The sequence below is a fragment of the Scyliorhinus canicula genome, chromosome 3 (genome assembly GCF_902713615.1).
Source record: "Scyliorhinus canicula chromosome 3, sScyCan1.1, whole genome shotgun sequence".
Classification (NCBI taxonomy): Eukaryota; Metazoa; Chordata; class Chondrichthyes; order Carcharhiniformes; family Scyliorhinidae; genus Scyliorhinus; species Scyliorhinus canicula.
The window spans coordinates 20,179,425-20,195,397 of NC_052148.1; the positions used below are offsets into that span (position 1 = coordinate 20,179,425).

Genomic DNA, 15,973 nt, shown 5'->3' on the forward strand with positions numbered 1-15,973 from the left:
GAGGAGGGGTTAGGTACATTTTGGCGCAGCCATTTGGGCGCGGCCGTTGTGGCGCGGCCGTTGTGGCGCGGCCGTTTTGACGCCAGCCGTTTTGGCGCCGGATGTTTTGGTGCCAGACGTTTTGGCCATAATAACATTTCTTTATTTGTAAATTAGCCTCAGTTGAGTTGGCTGCTGGTGCGGGTCCGCTGTCACAAGTGTTTCGTTCTATCACCATCTTTTTATATATTTTTTAACTAAACCAATTTGCATACCCATATGATGGCTGAGGAAGTATCAACGAAACGTGGTAAAGAAAAATTTGTTCATAACAGATTCCTTTATGTCTTTGACAAAACAAGCAAAGGTGACAGCGAAGTGAAATTTTGGCGTTGTGAGCAAAAAAACCGGTGCAAAGCACGGCTCCATACTAAAGCTGCAAACGTGGTGAGGCAGCTGAACAGCCATTCGCATGATGCTTCTGCTGCACAAGTAGAGGTTGCACTCGTGAAAACTAAAATAAAAAAGAGAGCACAGGAAACCCTTGAGGCACCGACTGTAGTTAATGAATGTTTGACAGACATATCCCAAGCTAGTCTACCAGCCATTCCTAATATATCTGCTTTGAGGAGAATGATAAGCAGAGAGCGTAATTATGTATTGAACGCCCCCACCAATCCAAGTGATTTACAACAATTGATTGTGCCAGAATGCTACAGGATATATGTCCCTCAACCAGGAGTGGAAGAAACATTAAACGGGGAAGACCGCACAAACAATAATGCGGAGGCAGCCCACTGTCGATTGAAATACGAACTTGGCATGCATCATCCCACCATATGGAAACTAATTGATGGCCTGCGTAAAGTACAGAAAGGTAGAGATGCATATTATGAAAGGTTACTAGCCGGCCATGAACCCCCACAAAAACTAAAAAAGTATAGAGATGCAGATAAAAGAATACATGAAACTGTTCTTAAATTTGAAAACATGGATGCTATCGAGTACTTGAGGAGCCTTGCTCATAATTACCAAATTAACTAAACTAAATGAACTAATTTAAGGTTTTTAACTAAATGAACTAATTTAAGGTTTGTAATTTACAATAAAGTTAGTTTAAAAACTTTTTAAAGCTCATCTTTTAATTTACAGTTTTAAGCTTGCTTTTAAATCCTTCCTTCGAATGATACTGAATCTTGCAACAATTTACTTGCAACAATTTACTAGCCACAAAACTAAAAAAATTTCTGTCGTCTGCGCCCAAACGGCCGCGCCAAATTGGCTGCGCCCAATTGTCCCATGGCGCCCAAACGGCTGCGTCCAAACGGCCGCGCTAAAACAGCCGTGCCCAATTGTCCCATACCGCTGGAGGGGTCCCATTGCCTTCTGTCCGAAGAGACGGTGCTGTCACCCCTATGTAACGAGGGCAACACTGCGAGGGTGATGCCCACAGTGGAGTCCGCGGTGCAGGAGGTGCACTCCATGGCAGGGGACGTCCGCTCCATGGCTCAGATCATGACCTCCATGGCTGAGGATATGAGTTCCATGTTGCGGGCCTTCAACCGCGTGGTGCCGGCACACGTGGGAATCCACGTGTGCGCACCAGACAATGACGGGGCTTCTGGATCAGCCAGGAGACAGCCCGGCGCCCTCCACCCAGGGGATCCTGGGAGTGTCCAGCCCACCTGACACCCCCCCCTCCCTGTGAGCAACAAATCTCCAGCCCAGCACGCTGGGGAGAGTAGTGCTGCAACAGCCATGCCACCCAAATGTGTGCCCAGACCCTCAACAAGGTGTGGAAGGCAGCAGGCCACCTTAATCGCAGCTGGGGACCCTGGGGTACACCTAGACCTGGTGGGAGTTTGAGGAAGAGTACAAAACTGTAGGCACCTGGTGGGCATTTTTTAAACACTCGGCACCTCATCCCCTGCCCCCATTATCAAAGTTAAGGCCTCTCATTTCTGTCACTCTTCTCCAGTGATGAGGAAGCCACAGGCTGAAAGTGTAGAGAGGCTGCCCACCTTGGATGTGAGATGGAGGAAAATACCAGAACCCATGACCTTGGAGGGGGCGGCAGCAAATGAGAGGTCATCCAGCGTCCCTGAACCTCAGGAAAAGCAAGTCATTGGCAGGATGCGTTCAGATCTCGGTCCGGATTCTTCAGGAGAATGATGATGACTTGAGGGGTGAATGATGCTTCTCACGTCTCAGCGATGTGTCAGGCAGCAGTCAGACACATCGCTGAGATGAGAGGAGCATCGTTCAGCCCTCACTTCATCATCCTTCTCCTGAAGAATCCGGTCAATGGTGTTAGCACCCTGCCCATGATCTTGAGCACTACCACGTAAACCTACCACTGACACCACATTACTGTAAAGATGTCACACTCCATGGTGGGAGAGCTCTTCACTCCCTAGTCCTGCTCGTTCCCAAACTGAGAGGTTATGAGGACGTCCCTAGTTCTTCGTTCCATGCGGGCCCTGGCCATTGCCCAAGGTTTTCCTTCCCCCTCCCTGGGCTGCCCCTCACCACCCTCTTCAACCTCCTCCTCACCCGAGGAGATTTGTCACTCCCCCATTTCTTCCAGGTCCAGCTGATCTCCCCTCTGCAGCGCCAACTAGTGGAGATCACAGCAGACCGCAATTATGCAGAGCACCCTCTAGGCACTGTACTGGAGGGCGCCCACTGACCAGTCCAGGCACCGCAACTGCATCAGTCCGAATGCCTGATTGACTAGCATGCGCATTGATGCAAGAGCCACGTTGTAGCGAGTCACCACAAGTGTTTGTGGCTGCTGCACTGGCGTTGTTAACAATCTCCTGAGTGAGTACCCCTATCCCTGAGGAGCTATTCCTTCAGCCGCTGCTCTCCCTCAAAAATGTCTGGGATCTGCGAGTTCTCCAAGATGTAATTGTCATGGACTCTTCCCGGGAAACAGGCACGCCTCTGCATTATGCGCATTGTGTGGTCACAAAAGATCTGGACATTGAGGGATGCCTGGCAAATGGGCGAAGCCCATGGCCTTGGCATCCGGGCTCATCTCATCCCAGTCCATGTTTATAAACCAACAGGTTTGTTTCAAACACGAGCTTTCGGAGCACGGATCCTTCTTCAGGTGAGAAGAAGGAGCCTCTCACCTGAAGAAGGAGCCGTGCTCCGAAAGCTCGTGTTTGAAACAAACCTGTTGGACTTTAACCTGGTGTTGTAAGACTTCTTACTGTGCTCACCCCAGTCCAACGCCGGCATCTCCACATCATGTTTATAAACACGTGGGTACTCGCAAAAAGGGCATCTATTACTTCCCTTATGCATTTGTGTGCAGCTGACAGGGAAATGCCACATGCGGCACTGGTGCTACCCTGAAATGAGCCACTTGCAGAGGTTCAGAGCGGCGGTAAGTTTAAGGGCCTTGGGAAGTGGGTGTCCTCCCATTCCATGTGGTGCCAGCTCTTGCAGGACTTGGCAAGATGGTCCACCCATCCCCTCAGGACAGACACAGTCTTCTCTGACATTGAAGCTCCGATATCTGCAGGTAGGATATCCGGCATCGGAAGGCCCTTTACCGGGAGGGTCACCTACAAGGCTCCACCATCTGTGATGCTGCTCCCAGAACAGCTATGGGCCCAGCCTCCTCCTCCTCTGCAAGACGCTGGTCCTGGCCGCGTACAGCGACACGTCGTCCCTCTGCCGCTGCTCGATCGCTATGAGCGGAAGAGCCAATTCAGCTGGCACCGTGATTCTCCAGAATCATACACTGAAAATAAGAGAACGGCAGAGTGAGGGCTGAGGATTCCTGACAGAGTCCTGATCCTCAGCCCTCCACATCTCCGGGCGTCTAGGACATCCCGCTTGGTGTGTACATGTCGACCTGGCCTTACACCCTCCCCTCTCACACTATAGTCACTTACCCATAGTTGTTCCTCTCAACTCCACCTGGATGAAGTGCGTGGACCTTCCATGGTCTCAGTGGCACCTTACAAATGACCCATCAACCCCCAATCCTGGCATTAGGCGAAATGGCAGTCGAATGGATTCATGAGACCAGTATCTGGATCCTCACGGGAGACCTCAATGGTGGCCCCCGTCATGACCTTGAATGGGGCAAGTGATGGTGTCACTGTGCAAGCAATTATTTAAGAAACAATTATTTTGCAGCAACGGAAAGCCTGTTAAGTCCTTCTCGGCAGAGAATGTAAGATTGGCCAAAAATGGTTTGTCTCATCTGGAATTATCTGTTGATTTTCATATTCGATTTCCAAAATGTGGCCTGGCAATTCTGTAAAGAAAGGTCAAGTTGCAAAGCTCTAATTGTTATCTGGCTCTTCACCATGGACGATGCTATGCCAAACATTACGTTTTCACTTACTGCTGAAAGGGAATAAAATGGTGTTTGTCCTCATCACTTTCTGCTTTTCCCTTCAAAATGTCGGTTATGTCCATTGCTGCAAAAATAAAGTACAACTTGAATTAGAGCGAGCTCCATTAATATTCCTCTCTCCAGCATTATCCCATCCCTCTAGCCACCCTTTCCCTCCCTGACCCTTCCCAATAGGAAAAAAAACAGCTCAGATCCAGAGTGGACTTGAGGAAAACGCAGGGCAGCACGGTAGCATGCTAAATTGCATAAATGCTTCACAGCTCCAGGGTCCCTGGTTCGGTTCCCGGCTGGGTCACTGTCTGTGCGGAGTCTGCACGTCCTCCCCGTGTGTGCGTGGGTTTCCTCCGGGTGCTCCGGTTTCCTCCCACAGTCCAAAGATGTGCGGGTTAGGTGGATTGGCCATGTTAAATTGCCCGTAGTGTCCTAAAAAGTAAGGTTAAGGGGGGGGTTGTTGGGTTACGGGTATAGGGTGGATACGTGCGTTTGAGTAGGGTGATCATTGCTCGGCACAACATCGAGGGCCGAAGGGCCTGTTCTGTGCTGTACTGTTCTATAAAAAAAACAAATTTGACCCAGAAGGTGGTGGGAATCTGGAACTCACTGCCTGAAAGCGGGGTGGAGGCAGGAACCCTCATAGTATTTAAGAAGTATTTAGATAAACAATTGAAACACCACAACATACAAGGGGCTATGGAAAACATACAAAGGCTGGAAAATGGCATTAGAATAGATGGGTGCTTGATGGCCAGCACAGATTCGATGGGCCGAAGGTCCTGTGTATTTGTGGAATAGTTGGCGACTGGTGGGGGAGTTTATTTCCTGGTATCGGAGACAGAACATGAACGTGCAGAAGAGAAAATGTTAATCTAAAGAAGAGAATTCATAGAATTCCTACAGAACAGAAGGAGGCCATTGGGCCCATTGAGTCTGCACTGACCCTCTGAAAGAATGCCTGGCAAACAAAGAACAAAGAACAGTGCAGCACAGGAACAGGCCCTTCGGCTCTCCAAGCCTGCGCCGATCACATGTTCTATCTAGACCAACCGCCTGTATCCTTCGATACAGTCTGTTCATGTGTCTACCCAGATAAGTGTGAAAGGATGCTAAAGAGGCTATCTGCCTCAACTACCTCACTTGGCAGTGCATTCCAGGTCACCACCACCCTCTGTGTAAAAACACCTTCCCCGCACATCTCCACTGAACCTATCCCCCCTCCCCTTGAACGTGTCCCTTGTAATTGTCACTTCCGCCCTGAGAAAAAGCCTCCAACTGTTCACCCTATCGATAACCCTCATAATTTTATAAACTTCTATCAGGTCGCCCCTCAGCCTCCGTCTGTCGAGGGAGAACAATCCCAGTTTATTCAATCTCTCTTCATAGCTAATACCCTCCACACCAGACAGCTTCCTGGTAAACCTTTCTGTACTCTCTCCAAAGCCTCCACGTCCTTCTGGTAGTGTGGTGACGAGAATTGGGACACAGTATTCTAAATGTGGCCTAACCAACGTTCTATATAACTGTAACATAATTTGCGAGCTTTTAGACTCGATACCCCGTCCGATGAACCATGTCATATGCTTTCTTTACCACCATTTCCACCTGTGCTGCCAATTTTAAGGATCTGTGGGCCTGCAAGCCCAGATCTCTCTGTGTCTCTATGCTCCTGATGGTTCTGCCATTGATTTTCTAGTTCCCACCTGAATTGGATCGACCAAAATCCATCACTCGCATTTGTCCGGGCTAAATTCCATCTGCCATTTTTCTACCCAATTTTGCAGCCTATCTATATCCTGTTGTATTCTCTGACAATCTTCATCACTATCTGCAACTCCTGCAATCTTAGTATCATCTGCTAATCAGACCTGCGACGTTTTCTTCCAAGTCATTTGTATATATTGCAAAGAGCAGAGGTCCCAGTATTGATCCCAGCTGAACACCACTAGTTACAGGCTCTATTCGGAAAAACCAAATCGAGGCCCACTCCCCCACCCTATCCCCTGCAACCCACCGAACCTGCACATCTTTGAACTGTGGGAGGAAACCAGAGCATCCGGAGGAAAACCACGCAGACACAGGGAGAACGTGCAGACTCTATACAGTCACCCAGCGTCAGAATTGAACCCGGTCCGTGGTGCTGTGAGGCAGCAGTACAAACCACTGTGCCACCATGCAGCCCAGAAGCCTTGTAGCTTGTAGCACACTGAAAATGACTTTTAGATTAGCTCGATGACTTTCTCAAATTTTCAGCTGATTAGAGTGGAGGCGTGAAGCAACTTGGGGATGTGCACTGCTGTATCTCTATTATCCCACCATTTACCTGTACATGAACATGGAGCTTACATTGAGGTGAGGTGAAAATGTGGGAAACACAGCTCCAGGCTTCATACAATATAAAGTCCTCCCAGTCCATCATCCTGTCCTTTACGGACGTTTATTGGCCCCTTCAGTATTAAATTTAGTATTCCTATCCTGGTTCATAAATCCCTCCTAGTCCTCTCACCCCACTGTGTATTTTCTTTTACTCATTTAGGGGATGTGGGTGTCCGTGCTAGGCCAGCATTTATTGTCCATCATTAAGTGTCCTTGGGAAGATGGTGGTCTTGAACTGTTACTGACGGGTTAGCTGGTTGATACCATTGAGTGTCTTGCTTGGTGTTGTGCATTCATGTCTGTTCCTGGTTGAAACAAGGTCACATTAAACAGTTTGCTGCATGTCCAGCTTTTGCACATCAAAGACAATTTCGAACCAATGTCTGTATTCGGGTCGAAGTCGACATTATATGGATTCTGGTGCTCCAACAATGGTTGGGCTTCCTTAGCTGGTAATTTCATAGCGATTGCGATTTCTACAGCTTCTTTAGGTTTAAATTGCATTCTGTTAACAGCCTTGTTTGGGCAGTTTCACTTCTTAACCCACACACTAGTCTGTCTCTAATGATGTCATTCAAGACATCTCCAAATTCACAAGAGTTCAGCTAATTTCTTCAAAGTAGCTGCGAATGATGTGATTGATTCACCTTCTTGTTGGTTACGCTTATCGTTACAAGAATCTCTCGGCGATGGCCAAAGGTTTAGGTGAGATGTGGTCCTGCAATGTCTCCACAATCTCATCATAGGTTTTCGAGCCTGGTTTTTCTGCTGCACCAGACTTGGTCAGAGGTTGAATGTTCCCCCCTCCCCCACATTGTACTCAGGAAAGTTGGGACATCGATTCCCACCATTTTTACTATGGAAAGGGCTTGCATAAGCACGATGTGCTATGAACTTTTTAGCACTACCTTGCTTCTTTTGTCAAACAAGGTACCCCTGAGCTCAGCCTGTTTCCTTCTGAGTTTGAAACACCTCCAACGCTAAGCGATTATTGAGGATCCCCCTACTGTTCCAGGTCTTTTTGGGAAGAGCACGGGGCGAGCTTCTTTTCAATGTTGTTTTCTCCAAAAGCTAGATTTACATTGCAGTTCCTTCGATGGTATGGATATTTGGCACCCCTTCCGTCGCCAGCGTCGGAACAGTGATGAATTTAGCTTCCTAATCCTTTTCGGGTGGCTGCCCACGGGTCGGCGATTTTTCTATAGTTTGTTTTTATTCTCTGGGGGGTCTGGCCAGGTGGTTCCAACCTCCTCATCGCCAGTTTCATGTCGCATTTTTAAAGGAAAGGCTTGAAAACTGCAATGGAACAAACAAACAAGAACTGCCTTCCCACTTCAAGGACCTTAGGATATACTTTCTCAGTCAAAGTCACAAGGTAAACTGGGTGCCGTTGCTGGTTGTCACTGTTTCCTGAGTTGTAACTATATGGATTTAACAGGTCACTCCGTGGGTACCATGTTTTGTTATGCTCTTGACGTAGCATAAGCTGCTTCCTTGATGTGCACTCTGACAAAGGAAGTTTCAGACTTGGAGATAGCTTCAACACATTTATTAAGCTATTAACAATTCTCCTACTTGGATTCGTCTCTCCCGTTAATCCTGCTATAGCTACTCAGACTGACGAACCAGTCTGCTACAATCCAGGTGGTGGGTATGATGTGTTTCAAATCAACCCTGTGTACACACTGAGTGTCTCCACCGGAAAGAGGAAGATCATGTGTGCTGAGTCCTTTTTATACGGGTTGGTGTAATGCCCTCCTGTGGTGGTGTCACCTCTGTGTGTATCATGAATGCCCATTGGTCGTGTCCTATCTTACTGACCTGTTGGTTGAATGCCTGTGTGTCATGTCTCTGGTGCTCCCTCTAGTGTCTATCTAGTCTACACGTATTTACATTAACCCCTTGTGTATTTACAGTGATGCATATCACCACAATGTGATTTGAACATTTACTGTCAGTCCACTACATTGTCCAGGACATAAGGGGCCCAGCTAAAATGTTATTGATCTCTCTCTACACTTCAACCATGGGAGGATGCAGCACAGAAGGGGAGCCATTCAGCCCAGCCTGCCTGTGCTAGCCCCTTGAAGGGGCTGCCCTAAATGCTGACTGATTGCCATCCATTTCTGCAATTTTTCTCTCGTCTGGATACAGAGCTTTCAGAGTTTTGTTTCCTCCCCTGAGTAGCATTGAGGTTGCTACCTGCGCAGCATGCAGATTTTCCCTGCCTCGGCACTTCTGCTTTATGCAACTCTGGGCTGATAATCAAAGTTAAAGAATAGAGCAATCTGGATGGAGCAGGGCTGATAAATCTGATGTGAATAAGAGCAACATGATTAGACTAGGGGATGGGAATAAGCAGCGGGAATATAAAATGAACAGTGGAGGGTTACAGATATAATGGAGAAGCTAGATTATATCGCACACTAAAGCACCAGTGCGTGAATCTAAATTAATTCAAAATGAATTTTAAAAATTAATGCAAAATTTAAATTGATACCAAATTGAATATTGTAACAGAAATTAGTCTGCACTCATCCATCTGCCCAGCTCAGTTTGGTAGCTCACTTGCTTATGAGTTAGAAGGTTATCGGTTCAAATTCCACAGCTAAACTTCTGTCCATTTTCCATGCTGATATTTCGGGGCAGGACTGAGGGAGTGCTGGAGGTGACAGTGAAGAAATTAAAATTCAACCCAGGATCTAGCCTCGCTTGGAGCTTGCGAGTCTTATAATCAGATTTTGTCTGCTTCCACGATACCAAAAGCCCCAAATTTCTTGAGGAGCAACAACAGGAAGAAAGCCAAATGGATCTTTGTTTTGAAGACAACTATCATTCCTATGCTGCAACGGTCCCCATTGATTAATTTTGGTGATTTAGGGCATAATGGTAAATTGCTCATCCTTCAAAGCGCTGATAAACTGCGGCAGGGGAGCCTCTTGATTGAGTCAGAGCCCATGTCAACTCAAACCCCAATGCAGATTGTGTCCCGTGACACAATCTGACCAATGGACAGGGCGTTGAGTAATGGAAGATAAAATACTTTTGAGTAGAATTTTACAGTCCTATGCTGGTGGGTTTCAATGTGCCAGGGAAGCTCACTGAATACAGTGACCTACCCACTGATACCCACCCTCCCTGTGAGGAAACGTCAGATAGCCTGCCCACCCTTCGACCGACGGAGGCAATTATGTGGCCATTTAATGACCTTTTAATTACCTTACCAAAACCCCCCAAAACCAATTGATCTGCCGCTGAGGGAGGTTTATGCCAAGTAAATAGCTGGTGGCTTTAGCTGCATGGGCTGGTGTCAGGAAAGTGGCAGCCATTGGCCGTCCCCCTATGGCCATCAGATTCACTCTCACCCCCAAAGATCATTCCCCCCCCCCCCCCACCCCCTACGTTCCTGATCCTACTCAAAGCCACTCAAAATCGGCACCTGAGTTCCCCTCGTTGAAGCCAGACCCCGCATATCCCAGGTTCACCTGAATTCTGGCCTCCATCAGATTCTCTGCTTCGCGGACCGGCTGCGTTCACACCACTGGTCACTGCCGGAGTACACAGCTAGCAGCCATTCTGCCATCCAAATCATCCTACCCATTGTATTTTTATAGCGTCATTCTCAAACTCAGCTCAAAGCACTGATAGCAATTGAAGTATTTGTCAGCGGTTGTCATGTAGGAAATCCAGCAGCCAATTTGAACACAGCATGGGTGCACAAACAGCAATATGAGAATGGCCAGATCATTTGTTGGCATTGCTGGCTGGGCCAGTACATATTTGTGGTAGTATGACGAGGGGTATTACGGTACCTGGGAGTGTGAACTGCCATTGGTGCAGAGGACTCACTGCCCATCGGCCCAGGTATCATGTGCCTCTTATCCCTATTGGCTAAGAGGAAGGTAGCTCCGCCTATGAGGCGGGGTATAAGAACCCGTGTTCCCCGGCAGCTAGCCATTTTCCTGTACGTCTGCTGCCGAGCTCACTTCTTGCTAATTAAAGCCTTTCGTTCAGACTTCACCTACGTTTCGTGTCCATTGATTGTGCTTCAATATTGTCTAACCCTAATTGCCCATGAGGGGGTATCTTGAGTCAACCACATTGCTGTTTGTCTGGATTCACATGTAGGCCAGACCAGGTAAGGACGACAGATTTTCTTCCCGAATAATAATTATAATAACCCTTTATTGTCACAGGTATGAAGTTACTCTGAAAAGCCCTCAGTCGCCACATTGCGACGCCTGTTCGGGTAAGCTGATATGGGAATTGAACCCGAGCTACTGGTCTTGTTCTGCATCACAAACCGCTGTTTAGCCCACTGAGCTAAACCAGCCCAAAAGGACATTAGCGAACCAAATGGGTTTTACAACAATAGACATGGTCAGAATTACTTTTCATTCGAGATTTTTATTCAATTCAAACATCACTGTCTTCCATGGTGGGATTTGAACCTGGGTCCCCAGATTCTTGTCCAGTGACAATACTACTAAAACACTGCCTCACCTTTCCGTGATATTGGATGAGGGACAAATACTGACCAGGTGGTAAATCCACTCCTTTTTCTTCTAAATTGTGCTACAATTACTCTGAAATCCACTTGAGATGGAAGACAGAACCTGGGCTGCATATCCCATCGGAATATGCCACCTCTGTAAATGTTGCCAGGGACCTGGGTTCAATTCCAGCCTTGGGTGACTGTCTGTGTGGGGTTTGCATGTTTTTCCCTCATCTGCATGTGTTTCCCCAGGCGCTGTTGATTCCTTCACCAGTCCAAAGATGTGCAGGTTAGGTGGATTGGCCATGGTAAATTGCCCCTCAGTGTCCATGGATGTACAGGTCAAGTTACGGGGATGGGGCAGGGGAGTGAGCGCTTTCGACGGGTCATTGCAGACTCAATAGGCAGACTGGCCTCCTTCTACATGTAAGAATTTTATGGAAAACATGAACTGAATTAGGAGAATTCAGATTCTGTGAGGTATTTGTAAAACGAGGAGACAATTGAACTGAAAGAAATCAGTTTGCAAGCTTTGTTTTTCATTGATAGACCCTCTGGTTTTATTCACCTGTCCATCAGCTATCAGTGTGTTATTCATACCCTTTGGATTCAGAAGCATACTTCAATCAAGTTAGTTGAAGAATGTTTTTCATCCTATACCTTTGCCAGCATCATTAGTTATTCTGTTCAAGTCTGAATCCTCATAAACTTTTCAAGTGGTAGCTGTTTTATGATCAATGTCCCATTCTTGAGAACATAAGTATAAAATAGTTGCGGCTGATTTTTCATTTCAGTTTGATTCTAGATTTCGCTGATATAAGAGAAGCAAGCTGCAACATAATTAGGCAGCATAGCGGCAAGATAGTAATCTCCGACAACCCTCTATGCATATTCAGAGCACTTTTGATGCAGTTGGATGTTCCAAAGCACTTCAGAGGAGTGTAATCCAACAAGGCTTGTTGGAAAAGGAGGAGCTAAAGGAGGAGAATTGACCAAAAGCTGAGTCATAGGGATAGGTTTTATACGGCATCTTAAAGGGAGAGAGAACAGCAACGTTTGGGTCGGGAATTCCAGAGCATGAGGTGAGGACCGCTGATGTCCGGCTGTGAAGATAATGGAAGGAAAGGAGTGGACGAGAGACCAGAATCCCAGGAGTACAGGGATCGTGGAGGGTTGTAGGGCTGGTGGAGGTTACAGAACATGTAAGGGGTGTAGGAGTTAGAGGTGATGGTGAGGGATACGGGCATGAAGGATTTGAATGAAAGGAGAAGAATTTTTAATTTGAGATGGTAGTCTTTTTTTTGCATCCACGTATGGAATGTGGGCTTCACTGGTGAGGCCAGCATTTATTACCCATCCCTAATTGCCCCTGAGAAGGTGGTGGTGAGCTGCCTTCTTCAACCACTGCAGTCCCTGTGGCGTCGCTACACCCACAATGCTGTTAGTGAGGGAATTCCTGGATTTTGACCCAGCGACAGTGATGGAAAGGTGATATATTTCCAAGTCAGGAAGGTGTGCGGATTGGCAGGGGAACCTGTAGGTGGCTGCGTTTACTGCTCTTGTCCTTCTAGATATTAGTGGTCATTGGCATGGAAGGTGGTGCTGTCTTAGGAGCCTGGGTGAGTTATTGCAGTGCATCTTGTAATCTAAAGGGTACAGGTAGCCTCCACTCTACTATCAATATCGGCCCTTGCGTCACTTAAATTTTTAAGGCTTCCTCATCCTTTTAGTTTACTGTAATATGAGAGCAGTTGCAATGTAACTCACTGAATAACATACATCATGATTATTTATTTTATCCTTCCAACAGTCCTTCTGCAAGCTTATTTTTATTTAGTGCTTCAACTATACAGCTCAAGAGTTTCCTGGCTTGATGCATTTGCGTAGGGCAGAGTAATCTCTTTCACAGCTTGGCATTTCATTCCAATATTTCTGCGTACCTACTCTCCCTACATGTCTCTTCCATCTCTCTTTCTCTCTTTCTGTCTCTCGCAGTTCACCCAAGACCCCAAGCGGTCTTTGCTCAGCAATCCAACATTACTGTGCACCGTAGGTGGGACTTAACAGCCCCAGTGTTAATAATTGTGTGCAGGCTTTCCTTTGATGTCCTCTCCACTTGCCATCTCCTTGAGTAGACAAGGCCAATATTCCCTGGAGTTAAGAAAAATTAGCTGTGATCTCACTGAAACATGTAAAGTTCTTGGGGGGCCAAGCAGGCCAGAGGTGAGAACATGTTTCCTCAGGCAAGGCAATGTAGAAGAGGAAACGAGGAAGCAAGCTGTGATGGATTGGAACTTTGCATTGGTTTGAGGGTCGATGAGGGGTATTCATGTGAGGGGTGACGGCCAGGGTTTAAGGGGCATACATAGGGGAAGGGAAATCTGCATGGGTAACACTTTGCTGGGAGGGGTACTCTGGTGCATGGGCCTCTCCCATAGCTGGCTAAACACTGGATATAGTGAGAAGAGGCCCTTAAATGGGCATAAATCGCCAGTTTGGGCTACAAGTGGACAGGGTGGCATGGTAGCACAATGGTTACCACTGTTGCCTCACAGCTCCAGGGTCCCAGGTTCGATTCCCGGCTTGGTTCCCTGTCTGTGTGGAGTCTGTATGTTCTCCCCGTGTCTGCGTGGGTTTCCTCCGGCTTCCTCTCACAGTCCAAAGATGTGCAGGTTAGGTGGATTGGCCATGCTAAATTGCCCCTTAGTGTCCAAAGGTTAGATGGGGCTATTGGGTTATGGGGATAGGCTGGAGGTGTGGGCTTAAGTAGGGTGCTCTTTGCAAGAGCCGGTGCAGACTCAATGGGCCGAATGGCCTCCTTCTGCACTGTAAATTCTATGAGGGCTAGAAACTATGATGGGGAGAACATTCTATTTAGCAAGTTCGCCCCATCAGCAGGGGAGCACTAAATCCAGTCCCACGTCTCTGATTTACTCATCCACGCCTATGGAGTATTAGCCAACAATATAACCGCGATGTTACCACACCCACATGCCGTGCGCACTGTTTGCTTTGTGTTTTACTTTCTTCCAAGAATTTGACCATAATGTCAATATTCCTTTCAGCTCACTTAACGTAGTTGTGTCTGTAAACAATGCATAATTAGTTTTGCAACTACAGTGGGGCCCCCCACATGCCTATAGAGGGCAGCAAGGGGGAAATAAACAAGAAATCATTGGATGTCACTAACTAATTCTTCCAATATTGATCACCAGATATGAGCGGACCATATATAAGCTCTTAAAAATGGAGCTAAGAATAACTAGAGCGTCTAACTGAACAATACATTTGCCACTAAGGTGGTCTTAGTATGTGGCTGCTGTGCTTTCTATTAAAGCCACAGTTGATTAATGAATGAAGCAGTGGATAGATAGGTGCTTGATGGCTGGCACTGACATGATGGACTGAAGGGCCTTTATCTGTGCTGTAATGGGCAGGGTGGGTACAGAGGGATATGGGCCAAATGCGGGCAAGTGGGACTAGCTTAGTGATAGAAACTGGGCAGCATGGACAAGCTGGGCTGAAGGGCCTGTATCCATGCTGTAAACATCTATGACTCTATGACTATAGAAACTCGTCCAACCTGCGGGCACACCAGAGAGTCCACACTGGGGAGAGGCCATTTATCTGCTCTGTTTGTGGGAAGGAATTCACTCGGTCAGAACCTCTGCTGACCCATCAGCATGTTCACAAGTGACGACGGGGGTTGGATTTAGCTGTTATTGCTGCTGTTAATCACATCCAGGACTGAACCATGTTCATTCGGACAGTTGGAGAAGTGGGAGGATCGGAGGGTTTCTTTCTGTTGGACTGGCCGATCTCACGACTTTGCTTCCAGTGGGCTGGTGCTCTTTCAGACTGGCTAGTGTTAGGTAACCAAAGGTAGTTTTAAGGGATTCATATTTGTCTGGGTAAACATAAGTCCCGAAAGATGTGCTTGTGAGGTGAATTGGACATTCTGAATTCTCCCTCGGTGTACCCGAACAGGTGCTGTAGTATGGCGACGAGAGGATTTTCACAGTAACTTCATTGCAGTGTTAATGTAAGCCTATATGTGACAATAATAAAGAATATTATTATTATGATATGAGTTCAAGGATACTAGAACTGCTCTGCTAGGCTGGTGCCCATCTATATACGTCTATAATTACGTTCCTCCACATAGCCCTCATCACTCTATGAGTGTCTAATTTCCTCTCGCATGGCTCCATGGGGAAATTACTTTCTTTCAGCTCTTTAAGTTTCCATTGATGTAGCAGATCTCTATCTGTGCACCAAAGGTACCAAACCAGATCCATGAAATTCTCTGTGTTCAGCTCTCAACAGCCGAGAGCTGCACCAGCCGATATGTATCAAATCCCCAACCCAACCCATCTGGGAGACACCTCCAGGGTGATAATGCCACATATCTCAATAACGGCTCCTTAACATTTGTCATCAACATCACTAGTTGCCCCACTGTCGCACTGCCCTCCAGCTGTGATCTGACAGCAACAACTTACGTTTATGCAGATTCTTTAATGCGATTAAACATCTCAAGGCATTTCACAGCAAGTCAGGAGCTAAGTTTGACGCTATCAGTTTAGGTGACCACAACCTTGGTCAAAGGTATAGATTTTAAAGAAGGTTTTAACGGCATGAGAAGAACTTTTTACTGCTCTATTTATTTTGTTCCAATCAATGCATTCACTTCCATCGAGGTCAATGTGCCAGACAACTAAAGAATATTAAAACTCCAAACAGAGCGCCGC

General features: G+C 46.9%; 1 protein-coding gene across 1 annotated transcript in view; it reads right to left on the reverse strand.

Annotated features, from left to right (window-relative positions):
- Positions 1-15,973, reverse strand: part of LOC119963845 (dedicator of cytokinesis protein 2-like) — a 1,353,280-nt gene that overhangs the window by 1,059,637 nt on the left and 277,670 nt on the right. The window contains 1 exon segment of the mRNA XM_038793193.1: positions 4,346-4,421. Coding sequence (XP_038649121.1) covers positions 4,346-4,421 — 76 coding nt within the window.